The sequence below is a fragment of the Engraulis encrasicolus genome, chromosome 20, assembly GCF_034702125.1.
Source record: "Engraulis encrasicolus isolate BLACKSEA-1 chromosome 20, IST_EnEncr_1.0, whole genome shotgun sequence".
Classification (NCBI taxonomy): domain Eukaryota; kingdom Metazoa; phylum Chordata; class Actinopteri; order Clupeiformes; family Engraulidae; genus Engraulis; species Engraulis encrasicolus.
Window position 1 is genome coordinate 10,494,583 of NC_085876.1, and position 24,000 is coordinate 10,518,582.

At 45.3% G+C, this 24,000-nt stretch overlaps 1 protein-coding gene across 1 annotated transcript in view; it reads left to right on the forward strand.

Annotated features, from left to right (window-relative positions):
- Positions 1–4,230: 4,230 nt before the first annotated feature.
- si:dkeyp-120h9.1 (Y+L amino acid transporter 2-like) overlaps positions 4,231–24,000 on the forward strand; it is a 31,902-nt gene continuing 12,132 nt past the window's right edge. Inside the window, exons 1-4 of the mRNA XM_063185401.1 lie at positions 4,231–4,350; positions 9,151–10,223; positions 11,069–11,270; positions 23,771–23,896. Of these exons, the coding sequence (XP_063041471.1) occupies positions 9,963–10,223; positions 11,069–11,270; positions 23,771–23,896 (589 nt within the window). The 5' untranslated portion in view covers positions 4,231–4,350; positions 9,151–9,962. The remainder of the gene's footprint in view (positions 4,351–9,150; positions 10,224–11,068; positions 11,271–23,770; positions 23,897–24,000) is intronic.

The following is a 24,000-nucleotide window of genomic DNA, read 5'->3' on the forward strand; positions in this document are numbered from 1 at the left end:
CTTCCTACTGTGCTCATGGGAGAGGTGCCCTTGGGCAAGGTGCCTAAACCCACACTACTCCAGGGACAACCAATACCCTGTAAATAAAAGACGCTTTGGATAAAAGCGCCAGTAAGTCTACACTGAACAGACTAACACTTGTAACCAGTAGCTAAAGCAGTTAACGGTCCGTCTACCACCCTGCCCTATAGCCCTGTAAGTCTACTGCTGTGAGTGTACTGATAGCAACTGTTATCTGTGTGTGTCTTTGGCCTTAGATATCTTACAGCTACTGTCTGGTATGAGTGAAGGAATGAATGAGAGAGAGAGAGAGAGAGAGAGAGAGAGAGAGAGAGAGAGAGAGAGAGAGAGAGAGAGAGAGAGAGAGAAGATGAAGTGAGAGTTAGTAGAGAAGGGGTCAGTGACCTGGTGTAATGTGATAACTGATTAACACTAATAGACTGGTGTCTTGCTAGTATGGCCTACCTGTCAAGCTGCTCTAAGCTTTAAAAAAAAATGCAGTACAGCTACTGCAGCGTCCCTGAACATTAGGGTTAAGTCTATGCAGGGATGCCGACAGAGGGGAAAAGGGGTTAGCAGTACAAGGCCCAGGGAGAGGGGGCAGAATTTGGTCCTCAATACATGAGCAGGGGGCCTGCCAGATGACTTTGTCCCAGGCCCGGCCCAAAGCTGTCAGCAGCCCTGTGGCAGCAGTCTATGGGTGATATGGACAAAGCCGCTCTCATCAGCAGAATAAAGAGCTCCACAGACTAATATCAGAGATTCTTTAAGTAGGCCTATAGAGATATGCCAATGTAATAGGTTTCTATGGGCACCTAACATGACCAGGTTCCGGTCTGCCTAAAGAGGCCTGTCATAATGCTCCTAGCATTGAATAGAACAGTCCTCAGGTCTGCCTAGGTCTGCCTAAGGGGGGATTTCCACCCCAATAATAGAACCCGGAAAAAATGGGCCAATGGAACCTCTCTTTCTCTACTCTCTCTGCAAATATTGTATGTGGTCAGCTAAGTCATATTGTATAGCTGAGGCACTGTGAGTGGGCATCTGTGGTTAATAAATGGATAAGCGGTCAACTGTGACCAGAGAGTGGGTGGATCAGAAAGGGTCCCCTAAGAAAAAAAGAAAGAAAGACAGTAAAGGCATTATTGCAAGAATCTTTAACACAGAGATGTGTGTGTGTGTGTGTGTGTGTGTGTGTGTGTGTGTGTGTGTGTGTGTGTGTGTGTGTGTGTGTGTGTGTGTGTGTGTGTGTGTGTGTGTGTGTGTGTGTGTGTGTTCTGGTGTTCATGTGCTATTCTGTATTGATTCTGGGGTGGGAGTGTACCACCATGTTTTGTGAGTGTGTCATGTTCTGTGTGTGTGTGTGTGTGTGTGTGTGTGTGTGTGTGTGTGTGTGTGTGTGTGTGTGTGTGTGTGTGTGTGTGTGTGTGTGTGTGTGTGTGTGTGTGTGTGTGTGTTGTTCCGTGAGTGTGCATGTGTGTGGTACTCTCTACTCGTAGTCTCAGGCGAGCTGAATCAAAAACAAACATGGCGTTGCTCCAAGCCATAAAACAGCGGTCCAGCCAATCAACATGTCAACACAGGCACGAAGGAATTTGATTGGCTGCCAACTCAACTGCGGTCTTTCACCATGCAGACGATATAGAGGAGGAGATGGCATCCTTAAATTTGATAGGTTAGCGTGAGTTGAAGTGTAATGAGTTGTGTCCATGCCAGGGTCAAGTACATTCTTTTTGGCCTCAGACGTCAGGTGGCACAACCACAGCTAATGCCCATCAATTAATTAGTAGCCTAACTGGTAATTAATACAGCAATGAATATGCTTCTTAGAACAAAAACAAAATCATTTCATCCATACAATAGTGGCATTAGCTGTGGTTGCACCACCCTAACGTATGCTCCTGCTAAAACTTCATTGACCCGCTTCATTGTACCACTTTGCATTGTAGCATGCTACACGGATCCATTGACTTTCACTAGCTTAGCGACATATTCTCTCTTTTAACTTGTCTTAAAGCAAGACAACGCTTAACATGAAAAATAAGACACTTTACCACCTTTATAAACCCCAGCCAACGATTTTAACTATAATAAGCCCCAAAATAGTGGTATACCCCTTTAATGTATATCTGAATTTTTTTTTCTGACAGGTGATTGACAGATTAGAGCAGTGGTTCTCAAGCTCTTCTAACCCTGGTTAATTACTCCCCTACCAACCTGGCCCTGGTGGGTTGGAAGTCGAACTGACAACCTTTGAGCAGCAAGTCTAATGCCCTAACCGCTTAGTACGCTTACCCATGGCATGGACGGTGACATCTCTGGATGGACTGACTTCTTCAACCATTAATGTTTTTGTTTTCAATTGTGGCTTTCAGCAGAGTCCCAGACACAGGATCATGATCTGATTTTCATAGCTAAACAGGTTACACATCTGCAGTGTAGTTTGTCGGTTTGCATGCTTGCCCATACATGTCTTTTCAATGGTAACACAATAACAACCAGGGTCGGATCAGGAGGGCCTCAATAGGGCCCATAGGCTTCAGGTTTCTGCAGGGCCTCAATAGGGCCCATAGGCTTCAGGTTTCTGCGGGCCCTCTCAGACGGGAAATGTACACTGTATACAGTGTCATAATTACGAGCTAGGAATTATGGATAACATGTCCACTAACTGTGCTCAACACAACACATGATTTTTTTGAATATTTCATCTTGTCACAATTAGGCACAGTTTCACTTGTGGTCAATCAGGGGCCCCTCGGCAGGTGAGGGGGCCCTAGGCTGGAGCTATATCGAGTTCGTTAATATGGCCGTGATAACAACAGATTACGGTTGTAACCAGGTGAATGACTGAGGCAGGGACAAAATCTTCTGAAAGGGTCCGCCTCTCAATATATAGGCTAGCACAGGGGTGTCAAACTCAAATTGACCGAGGGCCAAAATCAAAATCTGGAGCGAAGTCGCGGGCCAAAGAATATATATATATATTTTTAAACGAAAATGGACTGAAATTGCTCATGTTTAAATTTATGATTAAACAGATTCCCTTAAAGGTCAAATGCACATATTCTGTTGCATTTGAGTGTGAGCTGTTTCAATGAACTGTTTCAATGGCCGGGGCCCACTCATATTCCTGTGATATACGCATTTTCATGTTCAAATTTTAATACGCTACACAGTTATGGTGTATGTGGGCCAACTGTAATACGCATTTGAAATGATCTCGCGGGCCAAATAAAATGGCTCCATGGGCCAAATTTGGCCCCCGGGCCTGAGTTTGGCATCCCTGGGCTACCATGTAAGGAGGATCCAATTCTGCCCGACTTGGCCCAGGACAAGTTACCCGTTTGCTAGTTATTTACCTATATGTCGGCAGTCCTGGGGTACATACATAGGCTAATAAAACATACCAATGAATTAATGATTTTTCTTGAATGACATTAGTTCAAATGAAAACTTGAAAGTATCACAGCATGAAAGTTAACAGTCTGCTTTTATATTGCTGTGTTGCAAGTTTGTGCTGTCAAGGGGCGTGACTTTGTGAACCATTTCATGCCAGTTATTAGCCAGCATGCCTGCCAGCCCTCTTACCTCAACACAGCATAACAAAACATTTTTTAAATATCTCCAGGCTGATGCACAAAGCTTTGGGCATGCTGTGCTGTCTGTCGATTAAACCCCATGTATACAGGCATCCCCTTTGAAGTGGTATTGAGCTTTTTAAGTGTAGTGTAGTAGGCCTAGGCTACTAGGCCTACCTTAGAGGTGATTTGGAAGGTCATAATCCAACCAGCACTGATTAGAGTTGTTTGGTAGCTTTATCTGACTGACTGTATCTGCAAATGTTTCCCAAACTCTGCCAGGTGCTTCGGTGATTGGTTTAAAAAAATGTTGGACCCAATAGGCAAGCAATTATATTGTTCCATGACCTGCATGACTAAAATGTTGGCAATTGAAAGTGACATAGCCTAATTACGATGGCAGAGTCAGAAGCTGCTGGCTGCACCAAAGGCATAGCCCCACGGCTAAAGCAGCCTGTTGTCTTCAGTCTGTCACGCCTCAGTTGAAAGATACAGCTGTTGGAAAGCCTTCAGAGCGGTGGTGGGCTACACAATTGGCCTCGCATGCTTCTGCGATTAAATGACAAAGACATTTTACATTAGGCAGTTGTGCCATGCAGCTTCTGTGGTGGGGCGTGACGTCACTGATTTCATCCTATGGGTGACGTTGGCGTCTGTTCTTGGACTCGTCATCATCCACCGCGCCAGTAGGATGGGGAAAAGGTTGAGGAGTTCATTGTGAAGAAACTGAACTTATGCGTGAAATCTTCCAAGTTCACCGTGCTATCTGTTGGTAAGTAGAATATGTTGGCTTTTGAAACCTTAGAACTGTGTGTGTGCTGTTTGTCGAAGAGTCTTTATATGTTTAAAATCATTCCTGCACGTTTTGTGTCAACATAGCTGATGCAACGTGTGAGCGTTGTTGAAGGCGCACATTGATGGTGCATAAGATGTGCTGCTAGCTGACTTTAGGGATTTTTGTGTCTTTGCCAACATTACTGTTACCTGAGAACGCTATAAAATGATGAGGTAATTAACCAGGGGGAGGCTTGGTGTTGTCAGTAGTAACCTTACCAAAGCTATTCAACATCCGCCGGCTTACCGCTTTTTACAACGTGGTCATTTAAAAAGATGCTGGGGACGTCAAGGCGTCTGCTTATGGAATGTATTTTGGTATGTAGTTACTCTATCTTGCTAACATTCTTAGCCAGCTAACATTGAACTGGCAGTTATGTGGCCAGCTTGTTCTAACGATAACACTAATTATGCCATTAATTTAAAAATACTATTACCACTCGTACTCATACTTCGGTGTTATATAAAATACGAGGGTTTAAAACTTCACATGACTTAATGTTGTAACTGCGTTAGACAGGGCTCACAACGCAGCTAGCTAGAAGCAGAGAAGGATGTGACTTAGCATGAAGCGTAAAGTCAGAACGCGTGGCCTCCAAGAGAGAGGACCAGTCATGTCATATCATAGCGGCATGTACCCCCCTTTGACTCCGCTTTCGCGCCACCTTGTAAAAAATGTCACCAGACGAGACCACTCGCAAACGGACAGATGAGCGCAGCATTGGCGGTCTGTGACTGGGGTGGCTGAAGGGGAGGCTTTTCAGTGGGTGTCCTCAGCAACTTGGGTTCTGCTGAAAAACAAGCAGCTGTAGCCTATTTCAGTAGTACTACTGTACAATGATGATGATGCTGTGGCTTTGCTTCCTCTCACTCCCTGTTCCGCATTATAACGTGGCTCAAAGGGGCACGTGTGTGGTTCATTATTCGAGATTCTGAGAAGTAGTTGCCTATCTCTGGGAAAATTCCTTGAAGCAGCCTGTCTGCAAAGTGCCAACTGATCACAGATTAGTCGATCCTCATTAAAGTTTACATGGTAGTACAAGTAATCCAATTTTTGTATAAAACCTTTCTTGTATCAGGTAAAAGTGCCCCCACCCCTCAACACCACACACGCACGCACACAGACTGGCGGCGACCATGTATCTGTCAGTCCTCTGCTGTTTCCTCGGTAAGCAATGCCAGGTGGCCCTGCACAGACATCACAAATCAGTTTGCCAATCTTAATCTCCAGCAACGGCCCTTCCAGTCTAGTTCGGTTAGTGAATTTGAGAAATGTAATTGATAAATGAGAGGATTGTCATTAGTATACACAACAGAACCAACTGCTGTAGACCACAAGAAGCATTTCCTTCTGTGCATCGTTGTTACAAGATTATAGTCAAGCCAGTTGCCGAAGTCGGATGACAAGGTTGTGAAATATGTCACAATATTTCCCCAAAGATGATATGGTAAATAAGTGATTATTGTCATTGTGACACAGCACACAACCCAACCATAAAGACATAAAGTCATGTCTGACCCCACAATGATCTCTCTCTCTCTCTCTCTCTCTCTCTCTCTCTCTCTCTCTCTCTCTCTCTCTCTCTCTCTCTCTCTCTCTCTCTCTCTCTCTCTCTCTCTCTCTCTCTCTCTCTCTCTCTCTCTCTCTCTCTCTCTCTCTCTCTCTCTCTCTCTCTCTCTCTCTCTCTCTCTCTCTCTCTCTCTCTCTCTCTCTGCGAGAATGACCGAATCATGTATGAATGTGGCCTGGCTCTGTCCTCTAATTTCAAAGGCAGTCTAGTTTTGAATCTCTGTAGAACTGGTCATGTAGTCATGGGGTTAACATGATGCCTATGGTGCGAGCAAAGACCATGGCTCCATCTCATTATCTCACCTCCCGTCCTTGCCTTGTGCTTGTCATATCGTGCTTTACTGACCTCCCACCTCCTCGGGGAAAGCCATTACGTTTCCCAGCTGTCAGCCTAGGCACAACAACTTTTGGGGGAGGACTTTCAACATTTCGCTTGCAAATGACAAGATGACCTATGAATTGTGCTTATTGCGAGATATTGACAGAAATTCTGTCGTGAACGACGTCTTGCCTCGCATCATGAGGCCACAACCAAAAGGAGAGTTTAGATAAATAAATCAAGCCCCATGACTTATATTTCATGTTTATAGTCTGGCTTGCCAGGCTTCAGCTCTCCTCTTGTCTCTGTACTTCCCTTTGTCGTCGTGTGAAAGCCTGTTTCTGTGAATGGAAAATTGGCTGTTGGGCAGGAAAATGTGCTATCAAACTTTGTGTGTGTGGACACTGCAGGGTGCGTGGGGGGTACTTGACCAAGCAACAAATGCCAAAAGATACTGTTGTAAGATAACCTGCCAAGAGTCCAGAGGTCCAGCCGTGCACCAGTACTTCCACGAGAGGGGTAACTGCTTAGCCCCAACACACACACGCACACACACACACACCGTTCTAATCTCTTTACAGGGATCCATCGTCTCTCATGGTCAACCAACCATGACTCTCCTGGTGTTCAAACCCTCTGGGCTATTCTGCAGAGCCACACAGAGACCTATTGTGTGTAGTTTCCAAAACGGAAATGCATCCATATATCCTCCCCATATGTCTTTTTTCAGGCCTTAAGACCTATGATAATCTACCTTTCCTCACAACATTTCACAGATGAGTATTTAGGACTTTTGTTACAAAAAAAGCTTGATATGCATCGATAGTGTACTAGACTTAAGACCAGTGTACGGGGATCATTTCTAATATTTACATTTTGTGTAGCCATTAACTCTTAGGCTGAGTTGAGTCTCAGATATTAAAAATATACAAATTTAGCATGGTTTATTTGTGGAAAGGAGTATCAAATGGTATTATCATAAAGCTTGTTGTATCCAGAATGCAAGTAGTAAGTCCCTCAAATAAAGTAGTACTGTTCTTGACGGCAGATCCGGAAGCATTTCTGCAGACGTCTCTTAATGCATGACAAATTGCTCTGATCCAACAGATGTCATGGTTATTAAACACACATACACACACACACACACACGTTCACACACAACAGCATGTACATGTACAACAATAATTACTGTTTAAGGAGATTAGGATCTGAGCTTTTTTACTAGGTGTGTGCGTGTAAGCACTTCTTGGGCATATTGCCAAGGGACCCATGGACATTCAATGTGCAGTTTTAGGTGCTCAGGTGCAGAACCTGATTTGAGATGAAAGGAAGCATGGAGGTGGATGGGGGGCATGCCAAGAAGGAAAATAATAGAAACAGGAGAACGACCAAAAAAACAGGGAGCAGGGGTATAGGGAAAGAAAGACATGAGTAGGAGGAGGTTAATTGTGCCTTTGGATGAATAAGCAATTTGCCCTCTGCACCACCTGTGATGTGAGGGAGCGAGAGAGACAGGCAGGCATAGAGATGATGGTTATCGTAAATAAAATGGTAAAACCATCGTTTTCTTTGAGATGGGGAAAATGATGAGGGAGTGGCACTCATGGAGAAAGGATGGGGGTGAAGTGGAGAGAGTGAAGATGTGAACGGGGTAAAGGGGTGCGATGACGAGATGGAAATGTGGGGGAGGAGGATTGGCATTCATTTGCTTTGAGCACCACATGTGGGAGGAGAACGATGGAGGGGAATGGAGAGAACAAAAGAGAGGGAGAGAGAAAGAAGGAAAGAAAAAAGGTTGGGGGGCAAGAGGCACCTGTGACAATCTGGTAGAGCAAGAAAGGAGAAAATTGGATCAAGAGCGAAATGTAGGGATGCACCGATACCGGTATCGGACAGTCCGATACCGGTATCGGTGCATCTGAGTCACTCAATACTTGCCCATTATACTCAATACTCATACTCGTCATCGTCATCCAGACGACTCCTGCTGATACCAGGCACTGATACTGCAATTACATGAAACAACGCAACATCTCATCACCTTCTCATCACATCTTATCGCCTTCCATTGAAAACAGTATGGGGAAATAGCGCTGCCTCATACATTTACTAGCATTTAAGTGTTAGCATGGAAATGGACAATAAGGTGGGAAAAACAAGCTGTGCATTTATCTTCATTCTATGTTAGGGTTAAAGTATCGGTACTCTGTAGTACAGACATTAATGTACTTGTATCGGTTTAAAAAAAAATTGATCGTACATCCGTAGCGAGAAGAAGTTTGGGGGGTGGGAGGTACTCGACGGGAGAGAGAATAGAAAGAAAGGGAATGTGAGCGAGTCTGGTGGTATTTTTAGTTAATTGGCATTAATGTGGGGCCCCCGTCTGCACCCCACTGTTACGAGCTCCGTGCCCTCTGCTCTGTCCTGACCTGTCATGTCTGTCTGTGTTTGATCCTGTCTGCTCCACTACCTGCTCCTGCTCAACACCCCACAGTGCCAGACCAGACTGCACTTTCACCTACTTGTGTGTGTGTGTGTGCGTGTGTGTGCTGTAGACTGTATATGTACTGTACACAAAGACCCAGAACTTCTAGACAGCTGTTTTGGCATGCATACAATTTTGTTGGCTTGAAAGCCAGTGGTGTACAGTGTTCTGTATAAGAGTACCAGCAATAAAGACAATTTTCTTACAAGGTGATTATTATCTTTGTTGCACCACCTAATTGTGTGAGATTTAAATTGGCATGCATGTGTGTGTGTGCGCGCGTCTGCAGATGTTATGCTCAATGTGTGTGTGTGTGTGTGTGTTTTCTAATTTGTGTCCTTTTCCTTCTTCTTGTTATCCACAGATCAGACGTGTGTACGTAACGCTGGTGCCATGGTAACCATGGTAATGAACTTGAGCTGACACATCCATCCAGTTGGGCCTGATTTAACGTCTCTCTCTCTCCGCCCGCCTCTCTCCATCACTCCATCTTGCCCTCCTCTCGCTCTGGCCCCTCCCCGTTTCCCATAGTACCCCCTTTTAGTCCACCGGCTTCTCTGCTGTTAACCTTACCCCCTCTCACACACACACACACACACGCACTCGTAACTTCTCTTGTACTGCTACAGGCACACATTTACACACACACACACTCCTCCTCTGCATTTATAGTCTCTCTCTCACACACACACACTCAGGAGCAGAGAACTATTGTGTGCCACATGTTGGTGGACCGAGTAACACGGCTAAGACTTTACGCTCGAACTCTTGTGCCTTGTGGAGGACCCCCAGCACAATCTTCTGTCTTGACCCCCTGACCTCCAAGCAGACGCCAGGACTGCCAGACTACAGCGCTCCTCCTCCCCCTCCTCCTCCTCCTCCACAGCGGACCAAGGACCCAACCTGACGTGCCCTGTCCGGAGCCTGTTCGCGCTCTCGTCCAATCCAGTGTGCAAGGCAAGCCTGTGTGAACTGCACCCGTTGCCCTCTACTCAGACTCAACAGTGTGTGTGTGTGTGATTGATCGGACCAGTGTTGCCTCATCCAGGGTTTGTGTGTGTGGTACACTTGGCACTCCGCTCTCTGCGTGTGTGAGTGAGAGACCAGTGTCACCCCATCCAGCACGTCTGTGTAGTAGCACACTTGCCCTCTCCTCAGTGTGTGTGACAAGTGACGATGGGCTCGAGCGCTGGTGACGCTGTGGCGGCAGGGGACTCTGCGGGCAGCGGTATTCGGCTGAAGCAGGAGATCTCGCTGCTGCACGGCGTGTGCCTGATCGTGGGCAACATGATCGGCTCGGGCATCTTCGTGTCGCCGGTGGGCGTGCTGATGTTCAGCGGCTCCTACGGCCTCTCGCTGGTCGTCTGGGCCATCGGCGGGGTCTTCTCCGTGTTCGGGGCTCTCTGCTACGCCGAGCTGGGAACCACCATCCGCAAGGTACAGTTGGAGATCAAATATTTGTGTGTGTGAACTTTGCAGTTGTGATTTTGTGCTGTGTGTGAATACATTTTGATTTGTAGAGGTGTGTATGTCTGTGTCTGTCTGTGCTGTGCATGCGTGCATGGGTGAAGTTTTTGAAATGTTTTCAACAATGTTGCCATTAGGGAATTTATGGAGTAAATAAGGGAACTTCAGGCTATTTCAGTGTTGTTTTTGTAAGTGTTTTCAGGCTTTGTTGGATGGTGGCCAGAGTAGGTATTGCAACTATGCTCCTCGTTGAAACTTTGCTGCCTATTCCCAAATTTGATCTTTTCAGGAATATTTACTAAGTAACAAACTAATATTTACTAGTATGACCAAAATGCAGTATGTATTTGAGGCTAAAAAGGCCTATTACTGGAAATTCTAATTGGCTGACATGGAGAAGATTCATCTTTTCATGTATGAATAGCATTATTTTCCCAGTCATGATGAATACTTTGAATTTTTTGGTGGTCTTTGCCTTTATGAAATAGGTAACATTTGTGAACGAGCAGCATGAATTCTGCAAATAAAATGCTAAAACTGAAATGGCCTTAAAGAGGCAGTATGTATGTTATAGAGTGGGTAATTTGGTCATTTTTGTGAGAAGACATTTTTTTGTCGGAAGTTCAAGATTTCGAACCTCATCTTCCTCATTTCTATTTGTTTTGCTTTTCAAATAAACAGCTTGTTTTTTGAATGCGTCTTTCCAAAAGCGGAACAGACAACCAAAACCTTGCTGTAATGAGTTTATTCTTGATCCTGACTTCTTAAATTGATTCATGCATGTATCCATCAATCATTGAACTTTTAATTTGTAGTCTGGCGCCAGCTATGCCTACATCCTGGAGGCGTTTGGTGGCTTCCTGGCGTTCATCCGTCTGTGGACGTCTCTGATGATTGTGGAGCCGGCGTGCCAGGCGGTCATATCGCTCACCTTCTCCCTCTACCTGGTGCAGCCCTTCTACGCCACCTGCCCCGCGCCCTATGCAGCCGTCAGACTCATCGCCGCTATGATCATAGGTAAGACTGCATTCTTGCTTTACCTGCCACAGTCCTTCTGCCCTGCCTGCGCCCTGCATGGCTGTGACGCTCATTTCTGCTATGAGCATAGAATGACAAAAGACCAACAAAGGTCGGCGTCTGCGCCTTGAACTTAATACTCGTGTATTGCTTGGTGCGAGCACTCCCAAAAAGTAGTAATCACTCAAGATAATGGAAAAAAGGAGGCGCACACAAGACTTGTGAAAAAGTGTATTGAAGCCGAAAATATACAACAGAAGTCTAAGGTTAACTGGAGAGACAGACGTTTCGGAGCTAGTCCATTCTCAATGTCTCCAATTAACTGAGCATAGGTAAGGGATGTGTGTGCAGTCCTTCTACCCCACCTGCCCTGTGCCGAGAGCGGGAGAGAGAGAGACATGTTTGTGCTTTGAGCCTTCTCTCTGTGAGGTCTAAATCATGGGTAAGGTAGACGGTGGGAGTGTGCTTGTGTGAACTTTCTCAGTGACTCAAAATAAATGAGTCAAAGACTCGACTATCGATTAATTTTATTCTTTGCATTTGGTGTCATGGTAATCTTGGTGTGTGTGTGTGCGTGTGTGTCTTTTTTTGCATGTTAATAATGATCACTGTTGAATATTAGTCACTGTTGAAGATGGGGGTACAATTCTCGTGTCTATTCATACTTAAGTGCAGTGTTAAATAAAGTGGTTAAAGGACAGAGATGGGTGGGGTCACCTGGTGAGATGTTGTAAACTGTACAGGAAGTGTGTGTTGGGAATAGTGTTGTCTGTGGGTAAACATGTGACTTTTCTTGTGAGATGCATTCATGCAGTGATTGTCACTTTTTGCTGGGCAAGTTGGCCTATCCCTGGTCAAGTTGTAAGATCGTCAAAACAGGCAGCAGAATGGGTCACCAAATGTGATCTCTGTTTCACCTACACAAGGTTCTCTTTTTGATGAGACGTTTTTTGTTGTTGTTGTTCATACTAGGCTATGTGCGTGAACTTCATACTTCGTTTTTTGGCGAATAACGCAGCCAATGCATCACGGCGGGGTCAATTTGTAAATATTATTTTCTGATGTTTCCCCGCTATAAACAACCTCAAAAACGCTACACACTTCATCACAAAGGTCTCGTCAATCAAACCGAGGCACAGAGAAGATAATCGGACCACACAGTCTTTCACTGGCCAGTGTTTTCAGAGGTGTCTCACTGTTGCAACTCTCTAGTCTGACCCGGATGCAGGCTACTCCATCAGGTGGCTAGGTAGGCTAAACATGGTCCGCGGTTCTCATACCGCCTGCGGCCGTAAAATGAAAAGCTGGAACCCCGACCGTTTTCACCGACTGCCACTGTCTAAACCAGCCATATTACGGGAATGGCTAATAGCATCAGAAGTGGACGAAACTGACATAAAAACCCGGAGGGATCACGACTACCGTGTGTGCAGGCAGCTGATTTGAAGAGTTGTATGGAGAGTACAGGTAGGCAGACTACTCTTACAAAGTAATTGCAACACGGTATGATATAACATGGATTCAACTTTGTAATATCACACCACTGGTGATGTACTTACATCTGTAAGAGCACTTCTAGTACGACTTTATAAAATTCCTCCGTAGCCCTCCTCCGTTGTGTAATGGTCCGCCATCTGACCTCGCGTGCCCTCGTCAATTAGACAGAGTCTACTTCACTGAAACTACTTTAGGTTCTAGCATGCTTGACATCAACCACCTCAAATGCCTCAGGTCGCTCACAATTTCACTTGCCATCCCGCGCTAGTTTGTTTTGACAGTTTATTTATATCCTGTAGTGGGCTACATTTACTGCACCTGTATGCTGTATGCTAAGTGCTTGCTGGCCAAGACGCGCTGTGTTGCGACCAGTTTCACAGATTCACAGACAGTCAAGATTCATGAGCCAGACAAATGTATACATGTTTCTCTCTATTCAAACACACCTCCAAAGCCATGAGCCTTTTTGACACAGCATTCCTCTTTAGACGGTTTCGTTCAGGTGTTCCATCTCCCTAACTCTTCTTGTAGCCTAGTCATCATCACATGCTGCCTGCACACACGGTAGTCGCGAACCCTCAGTGTTTTTGTGTCAGTTTCGTCCACTTCTAATGCTATTAGCCATTCCCGTAATTTGGCTGGTTTAGACAGTAGCAGTCGGTGAAAACTGTCGGGGTTCCAGCTTTTCATTTTACGGCCACAGCCGGTATAAGAACCGCGATCAATGTTTAGCCTACCTAGCCACCTGATGGAGTAGCCTGCATCCGGGTCAGTCTAGAGAGTTGCAACAGTGGGACACCTCTGAAAACACTGGCCAGTGAAAGACTGTGTGGTCCGATGATCTTCTCTGTGCCTCGGTTTGATTGACGAGACCTTTGTGATGAAGTGTGTAGCGTTTTTGAGGTTGTTCATAGTGGGGAAATATCAGAAAATAATATTTACAAATTGGCCCCGGAATGATGCATTGGCTGCGTTATTCATCAAACTCCATAACGGCGCTGCATTTATCGGAATGGCTCATCATTAGACACATTTTGCGGCATGGGAAATCGATGGTGAAACTTTCATTTTACGCCGGAGCTATCCTTTAAGGCTGCTTATGAGTTTTGCCATAGAAGCTAATTTAGCCTAGCTTACAAAATGCAATGGGCAGACGAGATACATTGCTGTTTGAAATGATTTGGGAGCGAAATACATCGTCATATGACACAAACTACCTGACAAAATACCTTCTACGTTAGATTTGGCCTTAAATTCAAAGAAAATATTCACACAATGTCAGGTAAATCCGTTTGTTTTCTCATCTGTCTGTTTCGTTTCTGTCCCACTGTGTTTACTCGCTAGTCTAGCGCTGTGCAAGTGCAACATGCCGGACCTAGTGATCAGTGTTGCCAGGTGTAGAACGATAAAATAAGCAGTTTTGGGCTGTCTTGGAAAAAAAGCCAAAAACAGCTGCTTGTAATAATTGATTTACCCTTTTTCCTAGAAAGGGAACTTAGTGTTGGGTAGGGAAATATAAACTATAAATTATAAAAAATATAATTGAAATGAAAAAGTGATAAAATAGAAATGATTGTGATTTTATCATTTAATTTCAGTCTGAAAGATTAAGATTTGGGGGGAAATGGCTGCTTATCAAAAAAACGTGCAGAAAACCGTGATATCAATTTTCATCAAGAAAACCGTGATGCACATTTTTTTCCAAAACCACCCAGCCCTAGTCACCAATCAGATTTTTTTTTGTTTTGTTCCCTCCGACTATTTGAATCTAAGAGGTGGGCTTTTGTAATGGCTTGCGGAAAGCAGTCATTTGGTTGGTCGTGGTGTTGGCCAAGGCATCAGTTTGGTCCCTCCCACAGTCCTCATTGATCTGAAATGTGCGATTCTGGACTAAACATTGTCATGTTTTGTTCTGGCTGGCCCGGCTACAAGAACACAAAGTAATTCAGGTCAGCCACCTGCTAATGTTGTACTACAGGTATTTCAGGACGTGCGGATCGCAAAGCGACATGCCATTTCAGGAAATCTGCTAATTACCCACCTCCACTTGGGTTAAATAATTGAGGTTTGCTTTTCTCCTCTTCTTCCAGTCTGGTAATATTACTCCCAGTCTCCTAGTTCCCTCTAGCTGGACCCATTTGTTTCAATGGTACAGCATATGCTAGCTTAGAGCTACAGGTTGCATCTGAGAGTCTGAGAACGTAGCCGAAAACAGAAGGAAGGTGAAACTCCATTATTAAACTCAACAGGGGATGGGATCTCTCTCTTTCTCTTTCTATGCGTGTCTCTCTCTCTGTCTCTCTGTCTCTCTCTCTCTCTCTCTCTCTCTCTCTCTCTCTCTCTCTCTCTCTCTCTCTCTGTCTCTCTCTCTCTCTCTCTCTCTCTCTCTCTCTCTCTCTCTCTCTCTCTCTCTCTCTGTTCTTATCTCTCCTGCTGCCCTGCTTTCGTCTTCTCATATTTCACTCTTCTGTTTCAGTCTATCTGGCTCTCTAAGGAAGTAGTCCTTACCTTACCGGCTAAAGGCCTGCCATGTTTGTTTGGGAAAGTGTGTGTGTGTGTGTGCATGCATGCATGCGCAAGCTGTCACCTGGTGTTGAAGTGTACATGCTTTTTTTTAGAAAGTGCACTCAACTCCCAACTGTTTCTTACAAGGTCTTCGGGTGCAAGCAAACCGCAAAGTTCATGTTTAGTAAAAAAGCCACACTCCCGGGTGTAATTCTTGCCGTTTTTAATCTACTGGGTTAGCATGACAGACGTTTTGGCCTAAGCCTTCTTGGCCTAAGCCTTCTTCAGCGTCTTTAAGTGTACGTGTTGAAGTGTACCTGTGCATACTTTTCAGTTGACATGCCCATGTTTACTCTCACCACAGCGCCATTACCCGCAGCCAGCTAGCACCTGCACACACACTTTGGTACGACTTGGACTTGGACTTGACTTGGTCAAATGTCTCTTAACTTGTGACTTGACTCAGACTTGATTGGAAGGACTTCAGACTTACTTGTGACTTGCAAATTAGTGACTTGGTCCCCTCTCTGGTGTGTATACACGCCTTATGAGATTGTGTGTGTGTGTGTGTGCGCGCAAGCAAGCTGACATCCTGATGTTGAAGTGTGCCAGTGCATACTCCTCAGTCAACCGTGACATGCCCATGTTTACTCTCACCACAGCGCCATTGACCTGCAGCCAGATCATGCGCACACACACACACACACACACACATACAACTCAAGGTATCGCTCCTGCACACAGCCTGCTTGGAACGAACACACACACACACACACACACACACACACACACACACACCAGATTTCACGCATACAATCCTCTGGGAAAGTCCAACCCCGTTTGTCTTTTCCCAGGTCATTTGGTCACACACACACACACACACACACACACACACACACACACACACACACACCTTTTTCATACAACCCTGGTGCTCTGAGGGGTCCCACCCTCTGTGTCCACCGCTTTGTCTTCCCGGGGCCTTGTTGAAGACAAGCATACACACCCAGGTCCTCCACAGGCTTTCTATTTGATCTGGCCACTGCTCTGCACTCTCCTGCTGATATTGGTGACCAGTGATGGCTGGTGCTGCTCTCTCGGCATGTCCAACACGGGGTAATCGTGTCTGCGTTGGTTCCATAGACTCTCTTTGGTCTGTTGGTCCACTGCAGTAGGTCTGTGTGTGTCAGTGTTGTCTGTGTAGTCAGTGCTCCTCCCGGTCTGTCTGCCTGCATGATTAGAGCAAGGAAAAAGGTTTGCATACTATTGTGTATTCTAAAGACTGGATGGAATTCAGAAAAAGAAAATCGTTATTTTTATCTCTTGATCTTCTTTATGGCAAGTAATCGTATCTTCTTGGAAAGTAATCGAATGCACTTTTTTGATTTGGCACCTGCTTAAGTCCCTAGTTGTATAAAGTGGAAGTAGAAGGACTGTTACAAAGTAATTACAACACTATGGCATGCTATTACATGGTTTCAACTGGGAACTATCATTCTACTAGTACTGTACGGTAATTACATCTGAAAGACTACTTCTACTTTCTACAATCCTCAGACACTGCGGGGGGCCATGCCCGATACTATCCCTGCCCGACTTCATCTCCCATGACCCCCCCCCTCGGTGGCTTGGCCAGACCGCATGACTGCACCCAGCAGGGCTGGCCGACATGAACCTTGCATTCCTGGCCATAAATGAGAGCAATGTAATTAAAGTGAATTAAATCAGGTGTGTGTGTTTGTGTCTCTGTCTGTCTCTCAGTGTGTGTGTGTGTGTGTGTGTGTGTGTGTGTGTGTGTGTGTCTGTGTCTGTGTCTGTGTCTGTGTCTGTGTGTGTGTGTGTGTGTGTGTGTGTGTTGTGTGTGTGTGTGTGTGTGTGTGTGTGTGTGTGTGTGTGTGTGTGTGTGTGTGTGTGTGTGTGTGTCTCTGTCTGTGTCTCTGTCTGTGTCTCTCAATGACTGTGTGTGTGTGTCTCTGTCTGTGTCTCTGTCTGTGTCTCTCAATGACTGTGTGTGTCTCTCAATGAGATGTGTGTGTGTGTGTGTGTGTGTGTGTATCTGTCTGTGTCTCTCAGTGACTGTGTGTGTGTGTGTGTCTCAATAAGTGTGGCTGTGCTTAGGGAAGAGACTCTTTGTATTAAACTGATTTAAATCAGCCGCTCCCGTGTGTGTGTGCTGAGAGGGAGAGAATAGGCCAGGACCGCAAAGGATGTGTCCATAGTAACTCCACCACAGCAGAAAATGCATTCCTTTGGCGAAATAGATGTCTTCTGTTGGTTAGACATTCCGACTGTGGAGAAATTATATAGATAGTTATGATACAAGATTGCTGAATATGCGTAGATGATTCATCAGTTGAGTGTCAATGCGTCTTGACATTCTTTGTGATGCATTTTGAGTTGTAGCAACCTGAATAACGCCTCATTCACACTGCAAGCATAGGGCGTCGACAAACGTGTCCGAATGTATCCATTCACAGTTATGAAAGGTTAGAAAACAGGAAAACATATTATTCCTTTCACACCAAAGCGCAGTGTCCGCACGCCGCATGGACGGGCCAGGGAACGTGCGCACGAACAAGTCTGCTTTGCCATTTGGAAATAGAAATCCAGTCTTCTTTTCCTGTGTGGCCGTATGCGTGCTGTGAGTGGCCTCCAATTGGAATGTATGGGCTGGGAAGGCTGGGACTGGATGCTGATTCCTGTGGATGGAACGCACATGCAGACTGTCTTGTGAAAAGGCCAGCTGAACACCCAGTGAGCCTCACACACTCCCGCTGTCCCTGCCCCCGCCCCCACCCCCGCCCATGCAAACCTTGTATGTAAAAGAGCCGCTTGGGTATGAGCTGATGTGAGACGGGTATCGTTGGTACTGGACAGGTTTTAGTGCTTTTCATTTTGATTTTGGTCTGACATTCTTGCAGTAGGAGCCATTGATTTGGTACCAGGTCTCGACTGCACCATGCAAGATCTGGGCAATCTCCATGAATGATCCAGATGTTAACACCTTTTGATGTCCCTATGGGAGTCTGTAAGAATGGTGTTCACAGGTGGAAGATGGACACAGAGGCAGAGATTTGTCAATCGTGTTCAGAGTTTACTGAGGATACTCAGGTCATTTCAACGATACAGCTTAAGCAGTCATATCATCGGAGAAAGGCGCATTTCTGTGCCTGTGTCTGTAAGGTAACTTAGATGTATTGAACTTGTCTCAGTTTTGATTGGTTGTCCTGATCAGGTGATCCTGACAGAAGCTACAGAGTACTTTCAGAGACTTTCATGATACTTTTGTAACGTACCTTAACAATGGCATAGTGTGTCTGAATGCACTCTGCAGCCTCTGTGTTCTGTTTGTATCAAAAGGGGAATGTGCTTAGGTCTCCTGATAAGGGCACACAAGCTCTTGGTCAAGGTCATGCTAGTGGTCATACTTATATATTCTATATTCCTACAAGTCGCATGGTATATGCATGAAAAAGGAGAAAATAAATGGCACCTACTGCTGTGTGAAAGATGGCATTGCTCCAATATTTGTGTAAAATGCAGACAATTGTATAAATGGCAGACACTGGCATTATTTTGGTTTCAAACCAAAGAGCAGTGTTGAGCAGGTGGACTCTATTGATTTTTCCTAGATGGTTAGTTATTATTTAACCACGCTCCATCTCTTTTGAGTGTGTGTGTATGTACATCATGTCCCATAAAGTTCATGCACCTCAGTGGACAACATCGTTGTCTGTTTCTCTCTAAAATGGGTTGCACTTGGACAAAGCTATTTCGATATTGGACATCCCGTACACGAGGGCACACACAAAAGGAGAGGATGGGAGGTTAGGTGTTGAAGTGGGCCCTGTGTGTGTGTGTGTGTCAAAGTGCATGTTGGCTGATAAGCAGGAGCCTCAGGCTTCTGCAGAGGTTAAATGGAGGTCACAGGTAAAGTGTGTTGGGGGGGGGGGGGGGGGTTGTTTGTGTGTGTGCGTGTGTGTTTGCATGCTGGGAGTCTGGAGCTTTGTAGCAGGTGTTTCCTTCGCAACACAACAACCCGCTGGGAGTTCCCGCCCTCTGTGTCTGCCTCTATTCACCTCCTGGGGCGGTGCAACACACGCACACACACACACACGGGCGCACACATGCACATTACACTATTCATCTCAAACGTTCTCGGCCACACACACACACAGTCTTCCTACACTGACACATACACAAACACTACACTAGGGCTGCACAATTAATCGAAAATAATCAAAAATCGTGACATCAAAGTCGTGATTTCAATCGTGATTTAATCGTGGCAATAGTGACCTATCTTTGACAGTGTCCTTGAAGCCAGAACATACTGACAGGCTGGTGTTTCTGGCCAGAAATCTGTCCACCGAAGTTTCATGCTATTGCCTTTACATTAATTCATTTTATTTTGCTCATCCCGTAGAGAATTCATTCTTGGTTATATTTCATCTTGCTATAATTTTCAAAAAAATCTGCAAAAAATCAATAATCGTGATTATTAATCGTGATAATGATTTTGACCAAAATAATAGCAATAATGATTTTTTTTTTCCATAATCGTGCAGCCCTACACTACACTATTCATCTCAAATGCTCCTGGACACACACGTGTACACGAACACCGAGTCAGAGACCTATAAATGCATATTTGTCGTGTTTCTGTTATTGTGCTCATCCTTGGCAGTCCTAGCATGCCATGTTCTCTAGTCTAGATTCCTGGATTGGATTCTCAGACGGACAGAAGGGAAATCACTAGACCACTCTGTCTGGAGTACTTCTTCTGTGTCACACGCACACACACACACGCACACACACACACACACACACACACACACACACACACACACACACACACACACACACACACACACACACACACACAGCTGTTTTCTTCCTTGGAGGAATCAAGTGTTCTTCTTGGTGGCTTGATTATTAGTCTGCAGTGCAGGCTGGTTGAAGAGTGTGTTGGTCTGTACGTGCCTGGTGTGTGATGTAGTTTGCGAGTGCCAAGAGAGTGTAGGCTACCAGTATGTGGCTGCAGACCCCAATTAATCATTCGTGTGTGTGTTCCTGGTCCTGCTTGAGTGATGGACCCTCTCTGAGCCATTGTTCAGTCATGATCATCTCTCTCGCTCTCGCTCTCGCGCACACTCACTCTCTCTCGCGCACACTCTCGCTCTCGCGCACGCTCTCGCGCACGCTCTCGCTCTCGCGCACACACTCTCTCTCGCTCTCGCTCACACTCTCTCTCTCTCTCGCGCGCACTCTCTCTCGCTCTCGCGCGCACTCTCTCTCTCTCTCTCGCTCTCGCGCGCACTCTCTCTCTCTCTCGCTCTCGCGCACACTCTCTCTCGCTCTCGCGCACACTCACTCTCTTTTTCTGGCTTTCTCTCTCTCACACACACACACTGCTCTGTTCCTCTGAGGTTAACAAATCCTTTCATTTCACTCCTCATCAGCTCTCTGATGCGGCTCCCCTCATTTTCTCTCTTCCTGCTCTGCTTTTCCTCCTCCCTCCTTCCCTCCTTGTCCTGCTGCAATCACTCTCTTTCTCTTCCCTACCTACCTACCTACCCTCCTTCAGTGCTAATAGGAACGAGAGTAGCCTCCTCCCTGATCTAATTTGTTTACACTGCCCCCTTATGGTCAAGATGGGGCATCTGTGTTTCTGTATAATGCATTGGCATCATGATTGATGTTGCAAATGGGAGGGGGAGTTTTGAACACGGGCCCCCAGGGTACCCATGCGTGCCCTGACCACTAACACCAAAAAAACGGGCTTGTTGGCATTCCGAGCACTCCCACCCACACAACCCCCTAGTGATGGTCACTCTATCACAATTAATACTTACACACATGAAACATGGTGCATACAGATTCACCTCCCGTCCTATTAGCGTCATGCTGCTGTGGTGTAATCCGGGCCACTTACAGCCTTTGCCAGGCCCGGGACGAAGTCATCTGATGTGCCCCACCCAATTTATGCAATGAGGACTGAATTTTGAGCCCCCCCTTCCTCCTGGGCCCGTGACAACTGACCCCTTTGTTGCCTGGGTGTCATGATCCATTCCGTGTCTGCATTCCGGACCTGGTTGATTATGATGGAGACAGTTTGATTTCTTAATCAGCAAATGAGCATCACAGCATTCAGAAATAAATGTCATATTTCAGAAATCCATGTAACAAATTTCTTGCACTAAATTGTTAATAATGCTCACAAATCACTCTTCATGTTACACGATTCACAAATGTCAGTCCTGTTACTACTAACAATAAAACATGATGAATGAAAATTTAAAAGATGTTAAAAAAGTTAGGATAATGTACCAACCTTGTCATACTCTCACAGACAAGTTCCTGCTAGTTCCTGTCAGGCTGCTAGGTGTTGCTAGGCACTAGCAACCAGAACTTGAAAACTGGTGATAACGCCACTTTTGCGACTGTGGAAAATGAGGTGGCACTGCAGGGTGCACTGTGGTGCCATTGTTAATTAAAGGCTCCTTGGAGAAATGGTGATGCAAGTAGTAGGAAATCCAGGTTTGATGTATGTATGTAAAATTCAGAGCCATGCTAACAGTCAGTTCTGATGCCATTGCATACCGGTATTTTATTTGACCTTTATTTAACCATGAAGGTCCCATTGAGGTAAAAACCTCTTCTTCCAGGGAGTCCTGGCCTGGCCTGGTATGTGTTTTTGTGTGTGAGGAGTGCATGCATGAATAATGAGTTGTTTTATGACTCGATCCTTCAAAAAGTGATTTAAAGGTTATTCTTTTTTTTTGTGGTCTTTTTCGACTTTATTGATGACAGGACGGTATGAGAGGAAGATAGGAAGCGAATGGGGAGAGAGACGGGGAGGGGTCGGCAAATGACCCGGGCGGGGAATCCAACCCAGGACAGCTGCATAGCAGACGAGTGCCCTACTGTTTAGGCCATGGCAGTGCCTGATGCTTCAAATAATACCTCAGTACCTAAGTTAGAAACACAGCTGTACATTTGCAAATTAATGTAGCCGTACTATATTTAAAACTGGCCCCTATGATTGTCTTGGGATGTGCCCGTCCATTTATGACACATGGCATTTAGTATACACAGAAATAAAATGCACACATACTACTTTGTGCCTTACCACCCAACATTGGGTATAGGCCACAAAGAAGTGCTCTAGGGTCTTCAAAGAAAATACAAACGAATGCCACTACAGTACTATTTTCGACTAACGGTAGCAGGTAGCAGGATGTTGGTCATAGTGAAGGCTGGGAGATGCTGATGGGGACCAGGGCCAATGCTGACCGGTTTATGGCTGACTGCTCACTGGGAAACACTGTGTGAGATAACAAGGCAGGATGGCTGGTGGTGTGTCCTGTATGTGAGGGCCATCTGGCCATTATCTTCTGGGCATTAGCCTGCTGGTATCTGGAAGGGAAGAGGGGGGACTCTTCCAGGCTAATCCCGTGCATTAGCAATCTAGACATGTAGAATCATGATGCCTTCAATACTAATGGAAATATACAGTATGTATGCATGTGGTACAATGTGTAGACTTCCTGCTGTAGAAAAAGCACTGTCTGAAACGTCTGTTGCTCCAGTTTTATATTCAGACCTCTGTTACTTTTCGGCTGCAATATACGGTTTTCCTCTCGAGCTTTCTGTTGACCTAATTTTTTTTAAAAAACTTTTATTGTTTTATTGTTTATTGTGTGAGCAGACACAATATGCAATACACAGCTGAAAGCAGAGATTCTAGGAGTCTCTCTGCTCAAAGTCTAGGCACAGGTGCCAACCTTTTTGGTTTCCAAGGTAATATATAGACGAGAATATACCCGGCCGTCACATACTATATCTCCACATCTATCTACCGGTACATAATAATTTGGGGAGATGTACCAGTGCTGCCATCTGTGGCCACTGTCCTTGAGTAATTAGCAGTTGTTTGTTTTTCATTATTGGCACCACATTGTCCATTTCCCTCCCCTGTGCCCTCCAGCTCTGCTGACACAGTTGTTTGTTTGTTTATTTGTTTTTGTTTGGTTATTCATAATTGCCGTTAAATTATAAATTATCCTGTCCCATCTCCACGGCCCTGCTGCCCTTTATTGTTTCATTTAGGAAAAGTTATTTGTACTAGGAAACGCTTTTTGTTAGTATGGTGTTTTTTTTATTATTGTAGTTTGTTTTTGATGATTGTGAACTTTAGAGTACCCCCTTTCCCTTTGTGTTAGCCTCAGCACTGCTGATGTTTGCCAGCTGCACTGTGCGAAGGTCAATTGCATGTCTGCTAAATGTGGCATGTAGTATAATGTCTCCCCCCTCTCTTTTCCTGAGTGCTGTTGACGTTTGTGAACTGTTATTTAATGTAATGTAATGTGTCCCCTCTCTGTCTCCTTAGCACTATTGACTGTTTGAACTGTATGACGGCTAATGCACCAAATAGTCTGCTAAATGTAATGTAATATAATGTTGTTTTCTCTCCCTGTTGTGTTCTTTCTCCGCAGCGCTGTTGACGTTTGTAAACTGCATGAAGGTGAAGTGGGGGGCCATCCTGCAGGTGGTTTCCACAGTAGCCAAGGTCCTCGCCCTCATAATCATCATCATCGTCGGCCTCGTCAAACTAGGACAGGGTGAGAAGGAGAACACACGCACACTTCTTACTGGTCACACACACACACACACACACACACACACACACACACACACGCACACACGCACACACACATTTTCATAA